The sequence below is a fragment of the Barbus barbus genome, assembly GCF_936440315.1.
Source record: "Barbus barbus genome assembly, chromosome: 13".
In the NCBI taxonomy this organism is placed as follows: Eukaryota; Metazoa; Chordata; class Actinopteri; order Cypriniformes; family Cyprinidae; genus Barbus; species Barbus barbus.
Window position 1 is genome coordinate 31,748,519 of NC_136741.1, and position 18,012 is coordinate 31,766,530.

General features: G+C 35.4%; 1 protein-coding gene across 1 annotated transcript in view; it reads right to left on the reverse strand.

Annotated features, from left to right (window-relative positions):
* The window catches only part of gli1 (GLI family zinc finger 1), a 58,463-nt gene that overhangs the window by 16,237 nt on the left and 24,214 nt on the right, over window positions 1-18,012 (reverse strand). The window contains exons 2-5 of the mRNA XM_079432678.1: window positions 4,637-4,740; window positions 1,796-1,947; window positions 1,580-1,678; window positions 498-696 (exon numbers count right to left, since the gene is read on the reverse strand). Coding sequence (XP_079288804.1) covers window positions 498-696; window positions 1,580-1,678; window positions 1,796-1,947; window positions 4,637-4,707 — 521 coding nt within the window. The 5' untranslated portion in view covers window positions 4,708-4,740. The remainder of the gene's footprint in view (window positions 1-497; window positions 697-1,579; window positions 1,679-1,795; window positions 1,948-4,636; window positions 4,741-18,012) is intronic.

Below are 18,012 nucleotides of genomic sequence, written 5' to 3' on the forward strand. Positions count from 1 at the left end.
TGGTAAATATGTGTGTTAATGTTAAATTGCTCTCCACAACAGTGCTTACAAAGTTTGAAGAATTGGTCATTCCTGTGTAATGTTTATGTAAAATGGTGCACTTTATTTTACAGTCCTATTTCCATATACTTACTATGTAAGTACTGGTGTATGTACCTATTAATTAATGTACAGAATAAGCTATGCGATACTCAAGTTGGGAGTATAAACATGGACCAAGGTACTTATTGAGTAATTGATGGTAGATGGTACATAGTAAATTGTAGGCTATTGCTACAAATATACCTGTGCTACTTATGACTGCTTTTGTGCTCCAGAGTCACATATACCAAATATAAAGCTGAAAATAGTGCTGTGTGAACCATTTATGTTAAATATGGTCTAAAATAAGATCTACTGAGAGGCTTGGAAATAGAGTATGGAATTTTGAAATGGAAAATGTGTAGGAAGCGTGGGAATATGAGTGTGTAATTGAAGTGTTAATGATGAATCTCCACCTCATGCTGCCCACAGACAGATGCCCATACGAGCTGGCAGCGTTCGGCCCGCAGCGCGAGTTCACAAACGCCACCAGAGAGTTGGGCGAGGTGCGGATGACCGTCTGCAGGTCCACACTGGCATCGGACAGCGGCGAGATGGACAGCGCTCGCTTCTTACTCAACTTCAGCACGGAGCGAGGCGTCGAGAAGCAAGACGCTGCCGGACACAGATAAACATTTCATTCATGATTTTAAAACACTTCAGAGTGAGGTTCAGTTAGTTAGCATGCATTACATATCATCAACTAACACTGAGCCATTTTATTGCATTTTAAATTAAAGTTGTGACTAAACATGAATTAACAACGGGCAATAGTATATTTATCAAATTTATTTAGAATATTTATAAAACCCTTAACATTTAGATAAGGGTTTTCCAATCAGGGTTTGTGAGTTCATGAAAAACTAATAATGAATTAAATCATATAAATATACAATTAAAATGAATAGACAACCAAAATTAAACTCTTATATTTTTCTAATTTTAGTTAGGATAAATTAACCATTTTATTAACCATATTATTTAAAAAAAATAAAAACAACTCAAATTAACCAATTACACTTTTAAAAGTTCAACTTGGATACATTTATTTTTGTTAATGCAAGGTTTCCAGAATGTGAGTTTATTAAATGCTAACAATGAAAATAAATAAATAAATAAATAAACTTTAATGCAGGGTTTGTGAGCTGATGAAAAGCTAATAATCTAAATATATTAAAATTCAAAACAAATAAAAATAGACCTTAAAACCTTTTTAATGTATTAAATATTTTATTATTTACCTGCATGTCATATGACCATTAACCCACATATATTAAAAAATCTCAGGGAATCCCTGTTTGGGAGTTCATGTATTAAGAACAGACATGAATTAACAATGAAAAATAGTATACCTATAAATGGACATTAATCGAGATTAATCAAATGTAGCGTTTTGTCTCCTAAAATAAAGTTGTCATGTTTTAGAAATGCTAAACGGGTCGCATCATGTTGAAGTCGTCGAGTGAAGGGTTTATTGAGACAGAGTTTGTCGTCTCACCGTCTCCTGATCCCATGTGTTCAGATCTCGGCTGGTTATGCATGAAGTTGTGATGAGATCCCATCATGCTCTGGTTACAGTAGGGGGCGCCACTGACACCTAAAACAACAACAACACAGTTAATGCTTTTAACACAGACTTTATTTCCTCAGACTGGCAGTTAATGTGAGACTCCTCATCTCATCTGATGAGTGAATGATAATGACGAGCACTCACTCTCAGGCGGAGGCATCCCGCGGTGTCCCATCATGCCGTGCGGCGGCCGCATGTAGGGGTCCATACAGGCTCCCGGGGTCATGGAGGGGTTAAACATCCCTCTGCTGTGGGGTGACACCTCGCTGTAGGGCGATCGCACTGACGGAGCCAGTCTGCACACACAAACACATGCACTATTAATTATTATACAGAAAATCATTAAAAAAAATTATACATACACACATACTTCAATTAATTGTTATATATACTAAATTAAATATATTAATAAAATTAAATGCATGCATATTGAGTATATCCAGAGAGTAGAAGAAAATGTAGTAGGTTTAATAATAATATATATATATAAATAATTTTACTTACACTACGTTAATTATTTAATAATCAATATTGAATAATTTAATTATTAAACTTATATATATGTAAATATATACATGTAAATTTTAAATAAAACATTATAGTATATAAAGAGAGCAGAAGTATGTTTAATTCATATATACTTAAAGTACATCTAAAATGTATACAAATAATTTTTTTTTAAATACACACATATAAGTAAATATCGAAATAGGTCTAATACATGCATACATAGATGGATACAATATATATTTTATAAAAACATCTATATCTCTATCATCTATATCATCTATGTCTCTTTTAAATTAAAAAAGTATAAGTATGTATATGCTTTAATTAGTACATAAATTATAGTAATATAATATAATATAGCAGGCATATACATCCATACATAATATATTTAAGTGTCACTATATGAGCTCAACAAGTACTAAAGATAATTGACTTGATACTAAAAGTGGAGAACATTAGTGAGGGTTTATTGTGATTCCTCCATACGGCCACTAGGAGGCGCCACTTCCTTCAGCTTTTCTTCAGAGAACCTCTAAGGAAAGACTAGAAACACATCATTGGGAATCCCCAACATTCCTCCACTTTCCTCTTGCTCTACCTTCCCATATTGATCCGTTTTTCCCATCTCTTCTGTCTGTCTGTGGTGGTGTGATGCAGAGTGGTGTTCAGTGACGGTGCTCTCTGTAATTCCTCTGAATGCTGTGTGTGTGTGTGTGTGTGTGTGTATTCCAGTGCTTTAATCTCCTCACACTAATCCAGCACAGCTCGCTCACTCGCACTCTCTCTGATCAATCTCTCGCATCTTTGCCTTGTTAACCTAAACATTCCTAAAAGAAGACGATCTGAGAAGCAAAACTGCTATTAAGAGATAAATATGAACATTTACACTTATTATATTATTTATTTCAAATATATTTATTGTTGTTTTCAGAGAATTTACCTTTCAAATGAGATCAATGAGATTCATTTGTATATCCAAGTGAAAACCGATGCAAAAATGATCTAAAAACAATAGTTTCTCAAGTGAATTTATATTGTTTTCTGCTTGAAAACAAGTTTTTTTCCTTTGTAAAGCTTTAGTATATTGTAGGCAACTTTTGTAAACATTGCTTGACATTTTTGTAAGGACTGTTTCATTAAGATCTGACTGTTTTTTGGTTGACACGACTGAATAAAGTTATTCTAAAATGAATTCAATTCTGTCTCTCTGAGGAAACCTGAGTCTGGTTTGGTCAGTCATGCGGAGAGTTTCTGCTCTCTGACCAGTAATAAGCAGCTGTGAGAGAGAAAACGGCCGAGAGACAAAGAGAAACTCAGAGAGAGAGAGAGAGCGAGTGTCTGAAGCCGGCTCAACATGGGTGGCATTTAGCAGGAGGAGGAGGAGGAGGAGGAGGAGGAGGAGCGAGAGACTGGAGCTGACCTCATCATTAATAACAAGCATTAACCTCAAAAGAGCCAAAATTAACCCAAGCATGATGGTTAGATGGGTAGAAAACTACCAGATTAAATAATTCTAATATTTTGTGATTGCACAGCAGTTTCTAATAAAGTTATAAAATAATCATGATCAGTCAGAATGAGCCAAATAATTTAACTTGCCAATTACCTTGAAAAATACCAGCCATAAATCATTCAAAATAATTAATAACTATTAATAAAACAATAAGCAATTGTGTTGTAGTTCCTTAAAAAAGTACTACATTTAAAAAAATAAAAAAAACATTTTAGACAGTTTTAGACACATTTTTCCTGATTGCCTAATTAAATTTTGAGCCAAAAGTATTTTTTTGTTCACTTACTGAAACAGTGACATTATTCAATATATTATTCCATGAATTCCCAAGCGTTTTTATTATCTGAAACCAAAACTTTTATTTGAAGTACACCTGAGATTTTAAGTAAATATTTCAATAATTTAACAACACATTCATATGTTCTCTAACATTGGTTAATGGCCACATTAAACAACAAATAATATATTTAACATATTATTAGATTTTAATATTATATTAAAATAATTATTAATTATTTTTGAATTATTAAAATTATATGTAATATAATTAATATTTAAAATAAAATAAATAATTTCTTCATAACTATTTTGTTCTAAAATAAATATTATTATATTTATTTAAATACATTTAATTGCTTTTGTCTTAAAATTATTATTATTATTATTTTTTGATTGAACTGATTTGTTAACTTTTCATTAACTTACAAACCCTGCGGTTCCTCATAAACCCTAGTTTTGGAAACCCTTTGTATAATTCCAGCAAAAGCATTATTTCTGTTACAGAATCAGCATTAATCTATTCAACATGTATTATCTAACTATAAACACATGCGCTTCACGCTGAACCGGTTTCGTTTGTTTGTTGGTTGGTTTTTGCTCTACCTGTGTGTTCACGTGGAGGACGGCTGATATGAATCAGATGTGTTTTAGTGAGGGATTGTGGGTAATGTGAGTGATCGTACCCTCGGCTCGGCTGGTTGGCGGTGTTGTTGTAGTGGTACAGCCCTTGGTGCGGCTGCATATCCACTGGCATTGAGACGAACACACCCGCTACAGCCACAGACCTCTGCAGGAACACACACACACACACACACGACAGCGTTAGAGCTAATAAAACACACACAGCACAGCTCCTGCACACTGAGCTTCATAATACTGTGTGCTTTCATCATGCACCTTTCATTAAAGTCAGTAGGAGCATATTAAAACAACATGGTTTGAGTACCAACATAGCACTTTAAGTAAAGGACATTTTTCTAGACACATACATGGATATGCAATACACACACTGTCATGCAAGCATATGTGTGTGTGTAGGTGTATATCTGGTAACGTGTGCTAATGAGTTTCAGGCGCTAAATAGAGATCTTGTATGAAGCCACAGCTGCCCAACCCAATAAATACCATGAGGGAGGTCTACACACACACACACACACACACACACACACACACGCAGCACATATGGACACACACCTGTCAGAACTCACAGGGGAATCACAGTCATGACGAGGACAAAAATGTCACTGTGTGACCATCAGTCAGCTAAAAAATAACCTGTCAAACAGGTAAAATATATATATATTTTTTATTTAATGTATATATATATATATATATATATATATATATATATATATGTGTGTGTGTGTGTGTGTGTGTATGTTTTAATATTATTATTTTATTTTTTTTATTGTATGATTTTAATTTTATTTACATTTCAAATTTATGCATTTGGCATATGCATTTTTCCAAAGCGAAATTTTTCATGCATTCTCTAGGAATTGAACCCATGATCTTGGTGTTGCTAGTGCAGTGCTCTTTTTTGAGATACAGGACAGCTATTGTATACATATATTTTCTAATATATTTCTAATATTTAAAAAACAATAAACTGGTAGACAAACCCTGTCCAACAAGCTGTCCTAACCAAGCATGATGTTTCCAGCAACAAGCATGCTTCATGTCAGAGTGACACAGTGACTGGAGTGGGATTTTAGACCAGTGAGATTTCACAGGGGGAGTGGCTACACAGAACAACAACACAGAAATAAAAACCAAACAAGTGACAAACTCACTCAACACTTGTTGCTATTTAGGACAAAACTCAGATCGAGTTTGAGGCAATAAAGAAATTAATACTTATATTAAAGGTGGGGTAAGCGATTTCTGGTAGCCAATGTTGATATTTGAAATCACCAAAACAAACACGCCCCTACCGCAAAACGGTCTCGCCCCTATTTTGATAGCTCCGCCCCACACATACATACGCAACCCAGGCAACGACTGGTTCTGTGAAACAAAGCAAAACCAATGTTACAACATGTCTACACCGGACGTGAGCGGCGCGTCAAAATACTATAGAAGTCATTATAATCAGTGATGCTGTCTACATCATGAGTAGACACGCCCCTTACTGCTGATTGGCTACATATTTGTTTTGGTACTTGGCCCAACTCGTTTTTGAGAATTACATACCCCACCTTTAATCAAGGCTGCATTAAATTGATCAAAAGTGACAGTAAAGACATTTATAATGTTAGAAAAGGTTTCTATTTTAAATAAATGCTGCTCTTTTGAACTTTCTATTCATCTGTGAATCCTGAAAAATAAAATGTATCACGGTTTCCACAAAAATATTAATGTTTTCAATATTGATAATAATCAGAAATGTTTGTTGAGCAGTAAATCAGTATATTATAATGATTTCTGAAGATCATGTGACACTGAAGACTGGAGTAATGATGCTGGAAATACAGCTGCAGATCACAGAAATAAATTACAGTTTAACACACATTCACATAGAAAACAGCTATTTTAAATTACAATAATATCTCACAATTTTTACTGTATTTACAATAAATACAGCTCTGGTGAGCAGAAGAGACTTCTTAAAATCTGACCGATTGCTAGTTTTGGTGGTGCATCTTTTCTGTGATGTTGAGTGTAAAATCTGTTGGCGTCTTTCAGCAGACAGTAAAAGGGTGTAAAAGTTGTTAGAGTCTCGCACGCCCTCATCTGCAACAGCTTTCCTCTCTCTCTCTCTGTTGGCTGCTGGTCTCTCTCGCTCTCCTCCCATCCCCCTCTCTCTCTCTCTCCCTGCGGATCCTCCTCCTCCTCCTCTCTGTCGAGGTGGGTGTTCTGGCTGTTATGACTTGGAGAGGATAATGGCAGCTCTAATGTAGCCAGCCGTTCCTGATGTGGCCCAAAACGAGAGGAATGGGCCGGGTTTGGGATCGGACCAACCACAGCCAGATTCCACCTCCGTTCTTGCCCTCCGTCGCTCTCAATATCGTTGTTTTTCTTCAATGGTAAACTTTGTTTTTCAGTTCTGGCTTTGTTTTCATAACCCGACTCAAACGCCCCTCAACAAATTCTTCACTCGGTTATTCCCTCAGAGCCACAACAACCCGTTTACTAACCCTACAACTAGTTAACTCAAACACCAGCTCATTAAAATGCAAATAATCAGTCTGATTTATTTATCTTTTGAGCCTGTTCACAACAGGGTTATTATAGATAACTAAAAATGAAACTCAAATTACAACCATTTAAACCATTATTACTTAAAATAAAATAACATCAAGGACAATGGAAAAAGTTTTTAACTTTGTGTTATCCTTGACAAATGAGTGCATTTAACTACTTTTTGTCTAATAAATCAAATCAAAGTAAACATGAATTGTAATACATTAAAATCTTACTTCAGCTATTTGCCAACAACATAATTTTACATAATTTGTTACATAACTTTAATTTTGTTTAACGATGTACTAAAATAACTAAAATTATACATACATACAGACAGACAGAGAAATATAAATTATTTTCCTGTTTATTTTTGTGAAGCTGCTTTGAAATAATCTGTATGGTATAAATCGCTATATAAATAATAAAAGTGAGTTGATTTGACCTGAGGTAGACAGAAGGTTGAATAATGTGGCGTGAGTGAGTTAATATCTCACAAAAGCATTATTTTTAAGTGCATGAATGCCAGATTGTTGTAACAAATGTTGCAAGAAAGATTCTTTTGGAATTAAATTGCTCCACTGTCGTCATGACAACCGTAAACTGTTTAAAGGAAACTTCAGTGAAAAGGGCGTCTTCTTTTTCCAATCTCTCCCTCTCTCTCTCTCAATCTGTCTCCTGTGACGTTCATACCTGTGGTTTCCCCAAACCTCACACCTCCGTCTGCTCTCCCTCTCCTCATTTACACATGACTGTACCCAAAATCAGCTCGTCTTTTCTTCTGGGTGAAGAAGTAAAGCGGCTTCACCGACAGACTCACAGCTGCTGAACACACTTACCTTCACACACACACACACACACACACTCTCTCTCTCTTCCTCTATGACCAATCTGCCCCAGAATATCATGTCTAAAGCCTCGTAATAGCAGCAGAGTTCCTGTGACCACAAGAATTATGTGTAAAATAGACAAAATATCTATAATCACTGTGAGCGGCCCTACTGGTGTGTGTGTATGTGTTTGTATCTGAGTTTTCCAGTGCTGGTAAAGTCAGTCATGACTAGTACTAGCCCACCCATAACACCCTAGCAACTGCACAGCAACACCCTGGCAACCACCCAGAACACCTGAGCTGCAAAACGACTAATTGGTATTTTTTCCATGTATCAAAATTAAGTGGGTTTATGTGTGAGAAAAATAATTTTATTGATATTAATCTATTATAAATAATATTGTTTTCCCTCTGATTTTTTTTTTTCTTTTCAGAAAACAAGACTTAATATCTCTTGTCACTTTGCAGCTCCTGTAATGCATCTTGATTTGAGAATGTTTAGATATTTGTTCTGGAAAACAAGACAGAAACACTGAGTAGAAAATCATTCTTGCAACCACCGAAATCTGCATAGCAACACCCTGGCAACCACTCATAGCTGCATAGCAACACCATGGCAACTACCCATAGCTGCATAGCAACACACTGGCAACCACTCATAGCTACATAGCAACACCATGGCAACTAACCATAGCTGCATAGCAACACCCTGGGAAGTCAACCATCCACAGCTGCATATGGCCAGCAGCCATATCGCCCTGTAGCCCAAGACTGAAGCTAAGCAGGGTTGAGCTGGTCAGTACCTGGATGGGAGACCTCCTGGGAAAACTAGGTTGCTGCTGGAAGAGGTGCTCAGTAGGGGGTGCTCACCCTGTGGTCTGTGTGGGTCCTAATGCCCCAGTATAGTGATGGGGACACTGTACTGTTAACAAGCACCGTCCTTCGCAACCACCCACAGCTACATAGTAACACCTTGGCAACCACCCACAGCTTCAAAGCAACACCCTGGCAACCACCCACAACTTCATAGCTAACTCTGGCAACCACTCACAGCTACATAGCAACAGCCTTGCAACCACTCACAGCTACATAGCAACACCCTGGCAACCACTCACAGTTCCACATGCAAGCATCACTTTCGTCTTGAGGAAAAATATACATACACAGAGTGTGAGAATTTCACTCATTAGATACAAAATACCAAGCGTCATTTATAGTAAAGAAAGAAGCACAAAAACATTTTAGAAGCAGAAGTTAGTCCGGTTTGATAAAAGCAATGAATAAGACGACAGCAGTTGATGAAATGATTAAAAAGTGCTGAAGGAAAGTGGTGCGACTGATGAAGATTCGGCAGTATCTGCGCGTGCGGACGGGCTCGTTGTGTGGTCCTGTTGGGTCAGAACTCATTCATTGCACTGCGATAAAGTCATACTGAGTGTTTATACGCATGTGTAAATCATCTGTAAGGACGTGTGTGTTTGTGTGTGTGAGAGTCTGTTCAGTGTTCAGTGTGACTGGACCCGAGCCGAACATCTCTCACCGTAACAAACACTGATGCTTATATGACTCACAGATCTCTGAGATGTTAATTCCTTACATTTCTGAAAATCATTTCACATACACACTCTGTTTGGTTTTTGTAAACTTCACAGTTCTATCACTTCAGCAATGGTGACAAAACTGTAATAATATAAACATTTGTCATGTATTACATGCTATATATATATATTACAGTGGCATGCGAAAGTTTGGGAACCCCATGCAGAATTAGTTAAAATGTGAATAATTTTAACAAAATAAGAGAGATCATACAAAATGCATGTTATTTTTTATTTTTTAATTTAGTACTGTCCTGAGTAAGATATTTGCCATAAAAGGTGTTTACATATAGTCCACAAGACAAAAAAATAGCTGAAATTATTCAAATAACCCCATTCAAAAGTTTGTGAACCCGTTTGTGAAAAGTTTTCACGCCCCGGCTCTTAATGCATCGTGTTTCCTTCTGGAGCATCAGTGAACGTTTGAACTTTTTTTAATAGTTGTGTTTGAGTCCTTCAATCATCCTCAGTGTGAAAAGGTGGAGCTCATAATCATACAGTCACTGCTGAAAAGGGTTCAAATATGCAAAATATGCTGGAAAACTGAAGATTCTGCAGGACCTGGAGGATTTTTCTGAAGAACAGAGCTCAGTTTAACTGTTCAGAACAAACAAGGGACTCATGAACAACCATCACAAAACAAAAAAACAGTCGTAGATCATCCAGGTAACCAAACACAGTAGTAAGAACCAAGGGTTCCCAAACTTAAATAATAATAAATTAAATAACATGCATTTTGTATGATCCCTCTTATTTTGTTAAAATTATTTAAATTTTCACAGATTCTGCAAGGGGTTCCCAGACTTTTGCATGCAACTGTATATATATATATATATATACACACACACATACATATATATACACACACACTCCAACAGACACACACACATATTTTACCATGTTTCCATCAATTAAATAGTCCTGCATGCAACTAATTACACTTACCAAACAACATAAGAGAGAAGTAATTAAAAATAATATCTAAAAAAACAATCAATAATATTAAACAATAAATAAATAATATATTTTAAATAAATAAACATCTAAATTAATATATGTGTGTGTGTATATATATATATATATATATACACACACACACTTTTTTTTAAGTGATAAAAATATGACCTATTTTAATGTTTAATTTTTTTTCCATCTTCATAAAACATTTGTAGTTGAAGTGCAGTTGCATTGGATTTCAGACACTAATTAATATTAATATTTCACTACTGTCAGTGTGCTATTGCAGATTATAAATGGATATCAATAATTTTAAACAAACAAACAAACAATAAATAAAATAATATATTTTAAATAAATATACTTTTTAAAAGTGATAAAAAATGTAACCCGTTTTAATGTTTAATGTGCAGTTGGATTAGTCAGATTTCAGACACTAAATGAAAATGAATATTTCACTACTGTCAGTGTGCTACTGTAGACTATAAGATTACAGTAACAGCATTCAGACCTGTTCTTACAAAACCTGATGTGATTAAACCACATGAAATCATTCCAGAAACTATCCACACAGAGACTGACGACTAATTTTCTGAAATATTTGCATAGGAACGTGTAAACTATGACGGACCGAGCGATCTCTCATCAACAGGAACATTCATTTGTTCGCAAACACTTCAGCTCCTTCTTTCAGGCGGAGAAAAAGCTTTTGTTTCCTCACTATACGGATCCCGGGAGCTCTAAACCGAGCCACTCACACAACAGCTCCGTCATCGAGGGCCATTTACATAACTAAACACTAACAAATGAGCACATCAACTCACTGAGAGACAGAGAGATGAGAACTAAATGAGTGTTAGCTGTTCTACTGCCATATTCCTGCGTGTGTGTGGCCTGTTCCTCAACGATTCACCGATCATATTACACACACACACACACACACACACACACACAGGCTGCCAAACAGCTCTCATCACCCAATAGCAGATAACAGCCTCACATCTACATAAAGAGCACAGAAAGACTTCAGAAGAGCCTCGGCTCGAGGAAAACAAACACCAGTCACAGGTTTATAAGTGCCGACGACAACAGTCCACAATTATGCTCTTTTTGGGTAGAGAGATAAATTTATAAATTATTTTGAATAATACCTATTATTCATAAATAATATTAAAATACGCATTTATAAATAAATATGATTTATAAAGAAATAAACATAATAAATAATAATATAAATATTATCTATAAATAAATATAAATAATATATAAAGTGCTGTCATTAACTAAAACTAAAACTTATAAAATTTTTCTTAATTGAAATTAAGCTGAAATAAAATATAAACAAAAATATTATAATAACCACTGATATAAGTTTAAGTTGAATGACTAAAATTACTAACTGATATAAAACCAAACTTAATTAATTAAAACTACTTAAAAACAGTCAAATAAAAACTAATTATTTAGAAATAAGCATTATTAAATAAAATATTAAATACACAGACTAATATAAATTATAAATATAAATTATAAATAAATTTATACTATTTATAATTTTTTAATTACTTATTTTTACATTTGTATTAATATAATATTTATTTAAATAAATATATATATATATATATATATATATATAATAAATATGATTTATTAAGAAGAAAATAAAAACAACACAAAAGCACAAGATTAAAATCAAAGCTGAAAATACAAAAAATAAAAGCTATTTCAAAATATTAATAAAAACTACATAGTAAATCAATCATACTAAAATAACAAATATTTGAAACCATATATATATATAGAGAGAGAGAGAGAGAGAGAACATAAAAAATGTTTTTTTGTCAAGGTAAAGCTTGATTTCTCCAGGGCTGTTTCCCAAAAGCATCGTAAGCCTAAATTGATCATACACTCATTGCCACCAATGGAGCTACGATCAGCTCAGGCTTGCGATGCGTTTGGGAAACGCAGTCCAGACTGGTGAAGCTTCTGAGTCAGAACATTCTCAGACAGACAGAAAAAGAGAGAGAGAGAATCCAAAGAAAAGAAAACTTCAAGTGATCTAAAGAAAAAAGGCGCAGAGCTGAACATGAGATGGAAAAAATGTGGAAGCAGGAAGTTGGCAGCAGCGTGAGTGTGTGTGTGTGTGTGTGTGAGAGAGAGAGTCTGACTGTGTGTGGCATTGAGACGCCCTCCAGCTCCACTCAACCACCACACACGCACGCATGCACACGCCCGCACACACACACACGTTTGTTTTTGTGACTTGTGGGGACATTCCATAGGTGTAATGGTTTTTAAACTGTACAAACTGTATTTTTTAAATTGCCCTACACCAACCCTACACCTAAACCTACCCATTACAGGAAACTTTCTGCATTTTTACTTTCTCAAAAAAACAGATTCTGTATGATTTATAAGCCTTTTGAAATATGGGGACATGGGGAAATGTCACTCACATACACATACACATACAAACACACACACAGACACACAGATACAGACACACGGACACAGACACACACACACACACAGATACAGACACACACACACACACACACACACAGACACATACACACACACACGGACACAGACACACACACACACACACACAGATACAGACACACACACACACACACACACACACACACAGTACACGTGCATATATATATATACTGTTTGTGTACAGAGAGCAGACTCAAGCTCAGTGTTCAATCATGATCAGATTAACGAGAGGAACATCCATCATCCTAAATACGGCTGTTTTAAACACTAATGTGTCTCTGATTTATATCCGATTCCACAGAAAACAGTCACTCCACATCCACTCATCTCGAAGTCTAACATGTGAAATGCTCACACACATCCACCTGACGCAGATGAAGGACAAGAAATAGTTTTAGTTAAATGTATCTGAAGAGCATTTACAGAAATTACTATTACAGTAAATACACAAGCATTTCATCTTCAAATCACAGCAAGTCTGAGGCAACTAAACAACACAAAATAAAACATTGGCGAAACTGTAATTCATATTTCCAATAGGGATGCAACAATACCATTTTTTCAGATCCGATCCGATCCAGAAAATTCTGAGTATCGACCGATTCCGATCCGATCCGATACCAGCGCAGTTTTTTTTTTTTTAAATGTAGAATTTCTTTACTTCTGTGTCACTCTTTTGTGTGTTAAACACAATCTATTAGACAAATTCATTTTAATGAAAAAATAACATGAAAAAATATATAGGGGCTGTTTACATCTGGTCACTTCATGCGTTTTGTAATATAAATCTGATCGCTCAAACCACTTCAGGAGGTGGTCTGGGCCGCATTCCAAACCAAACTGGACATGTGTAAACGCATTACTTGTCCCAAAATGTAAAAAATAAACGTGTGAGACCGTGTTATAGGCTATATGACATTATAGTCAGATGACTGCGCTAATGCAACACGCATCGCCGCGGACGAGTAGCTGAGTATCTCTTCAGAAGACACGCAAACTGCCGAGAATGAAACTGGAAGACGCAGACGATCAACAATACTCTTCATTAAAAGTATAAGACAAACTTATCTTCCCAGTGCTGATGCCACGTGCTCTCCTATTGCGCTCTTTGATCTTGAAATGAGCTGATAATTAATCAAATGCAGCGCTTATCTTTTGATTTCGTTGAAGTGAATTTCGTTACATCTAAATATAGCGCAGGAATTGAAGATCGGATTTATATCCGTTTTGGGACTTTGTGGCCATGTGTAAATTGAAACGTTTTAACAAATCAAATAGATATCGGATCAGCGAAAACGCATGAAATGGCCAGGTGTAAACAGGCCCATTCATAATCCATGACAAAAATATTATTATAAATTAGGTTAGTGGATAATTTAGCAGCAAAATTAATTCTAGAAAAATCATGAGTGCACAATTTTATAAAATCTAAACATTTAGTAATAACATTATTTAGTGGGGAACAAATAAAAGTAAATATGTGAAGGACTATATCTGGTAAAATGTTTGTATTGTTGTAAATCTTTCATTGCGCAAAAGCATTATAATAGGAAAAGCTCCACTAGAGAGCGGCACAAAGCGCTTATGGCTTCCCGCAGAATGATGCGCTTGAATCAGACGGAGTCACAGCGCGCAGCTCCACAGAGAAGTTCAAAGCACAAAGGAAACAGATATTGGTGCGTATCTTATTAAATATGTACATAGTTTATTGATCCTTTTCGTTCAACAGTTTTAAATCTCAGTTATTGAGCGCTCTTGGAGAGAGTTTTATCGTCTTGACTGTCTTAACCGACCGTGACACAGTTTGAATGCTGAACGGAGGATGACAGACAGAAGCAGCGGAGAGAAGAATTTACATGAACTTGAATTTAACGACTTAAATATCCGTCTGTACCTCACATTAAACTATGGAACGCTTCAGAACACTTGGACTTTGACTTTATGGTGTTTTCTCATGTTTTTGTGCTTTCGTGGGGCTTAACAATAACACAGAATAGTATACGCACAATATCGGATTTGGATCGGTCGCGTCTGACCGATACCTGATCCGGCAGAAATTCCAGTATCGGAGCCGATACCGATCCTGAGTATCGGATCGATGCATCCCTAATTTCCAACATCCACTTAGAGCTGAACATTTTCATTGTGCTGTTAGGCCAGCTTTATAAATATACCATAATCCAATGTTTATGCAATTAATTTATTTATTCACGTAGGTTTCCTCTTCATTCAGTTCATTTTAATATATATATGTTTATGCACAAAATTATGCTCTGAAACAAGTTAATCAGGGTTATTATAGTTAAGTAAAACAACAAATCAAATTTAAAAAAAAAAAAATGATTGCAGCTAGTTACAAAGGCAACATTTATTTTTAATTTAGTTTATCTTGATTAAATTAAATGACTAAAAGTACATCTGAAATAAAATTTATGATAATACACAGATATATTATGCACCCAACAAAATTATTAAAAAGTACTAAAACGTTAACTAAAATTAAAAATAAAACCAGAAAATCTAAAAATCAAAACAATTCAAAATAATAAAATCTAATTCCAAACAACAAACTATAATTTATATAAAATAAGATGCATCATTGAAGAATGCTATTGTGGTGTAAAAGAAGTTCACACAGATGCATGCAATTTGGACGAGGCCTTCTTAAACTCTTTATTTATTAGTTTTGAATGACACTACAAATGCAAATTTACTGCCCAATTCCATAGCAACCACTCAGAACACCCTAGCAACCAGTTGTAAAGTCTTCTGCACGTGTCTGATGAAGATTTGCAGCACTGAACTCATCAGTACCGTTCCCACGTATCTCTCTCTCAGGATTTAAATAGGGTCACCCCACAAAAACAGGTTCCTGCCACCCGATCCCAAAGGGTCATCCGCTATTTCCTCATTCATTAGCGCACAAAGAGCCGGAGGAGGTTAAACTCTCTCCTACCTGAGGAGCGCCAGCATTTACAGATAAGAGCAGGAGAGAAAAGCGAGCGAGCGAGAGCTCTCGAGTCGCCGGCTGTAGGGCTCTTGGGAAGTTTGTCTTGTAATTGAATCAATTGTTGACCTCCTGTTCAAACTGGCCGAGCTGCTCGGAGAGGAGAGCCTGCGGAATAATAAACGCTCGCTCTCTCTCTCTCTCTCTGTGTGTTGCGTGTGGCGCTCGCCCCTCCTCTCTCCTGCGATTGTGCCGTGAGTCAAAGGCCGTGATTTAGAGGGAGCCGTTCAATCCCTTCACTGCATTCTCTCTCTTTCATTCCTCCTTTTGTTGCAGCGTGGGATGAATTCTAATCATCCGTCTCACCCCTAACCCTCCTGTCTCACCTTCACACTGTACGTCTGTCTGCTTTACCCGTCACAAACACCAATCAACATCCAGCAGAGTCTGTTCAGTCAGTGTGTTCACAAAAACTGATCATACTGAATTTGATTCAAATTGATTTGGTCGTGCGATTTGATTCAGATTGACTCAATTATATTAGATTTGATTCAGTCATGTCAGTTTGATTCCGGCTGAATCAATCATACTATACTTTATTAAAATGTATTCAGTCGTTTTATTTTGATGCAGATTCAGTCATAACAAATTTAGTTTGATAATATTTAATTTGATTTAAACTGATTCAATCAAATTATTCAATTCAATTCAAATGAATTCAGGTTAAATCGATCACACTAAATTTTAATTGATTTGGTCACATCAGTTTGATTCAGGCTGAATCAATCATGTTAAATTTGATTTTAAAAAATAGGATCAGTCGGTATAAATCAATAAACTGGAAGAGTTAGTAATGTGCCAGTTTTTCAGAGTTTGAGCAGCATTTGTAAGGTTTAAGCTGTCGAGAGACACTTAATAATGGCCGAGTGGAGAAGAAAGAGGAGATGCACCCATAATCTGCTTCTGTTTGCTCCGGGGCTTTAGATTTCTGCTCTATTGTGATGTTTCTCCTGATCATCTCCATACAGTCTCAATCGGTGCAGATATATAGCTGGAAACAAGCTGATAACAAACCTGATAGAAACTCTCTCTCTTTGTCAGTCACCAGTCTTATTTATGATGCAAAACACTGAATATTTTTTTATTAATTATTTGCATTGGCTTAGCGTTCTATAATTACTGAAGTAGCATGCTTCATAATAAATGCTATAATTTACTTTTACATTTATGCATTTGGCAGATACTTTTATCCAAAACGATATTGCATTGAAGTGTTGCATTTTTTCAGTTCATGAATAGATGACGGCTCTTTGCAAATGCGCAATGCACATATTTGTGGTCAGTAATTTTACATAATAGTCCACAGAAAATTTAAAGAAAAAACAGGTTGCTTTGGACCAGAATTTATTTCTAACCGCACTGAAGAATGCATTATTAATAATATTATTTCAGATATTATTTTAATCATTTAATTTGGCTTTGATACGGTACAATGACAACAAATTAATTAAATGTAATTATTTAATTAATGAAACAAATTAATTTGTAAAGAAGGTTTAAACATGGTTTTATATGTAATGTATATAATAAAAATAAATATCCAAAGCAATATTGGATTCGAGTGATACTTTTTTTCAGTTCATGCATATATGATTGCTTTTTGCAAATAAGTTGTGCACATATTTGTGACAGTAATTTTACACAATATTTACTCAAAATAAAAATATTTTTTTTTTAATTTTTTTTGAAGTTAAATATTAAATATATGCTAAATATCATTCAGTATGTCACTAAAAATGAACACACAAAAAATTCCATTATTATATCATACATGATGAATAATAACTTTCAACTGCCATCTAGGTTTTATTTTATGATGCCCATGACAAAACTGTTCTAGAATCAGTCACAACAGCCCAGCGGCGTATAAACTCAGCGTCCAGCTGTAAACGGTGCGTCTGACCTGGGGTCAGCGCTGAGGAGCGCCAAGGGTTCTTCAGTCCCTCTCATTTACTCTGGATCCTCTCCTGAAGTGTTTGT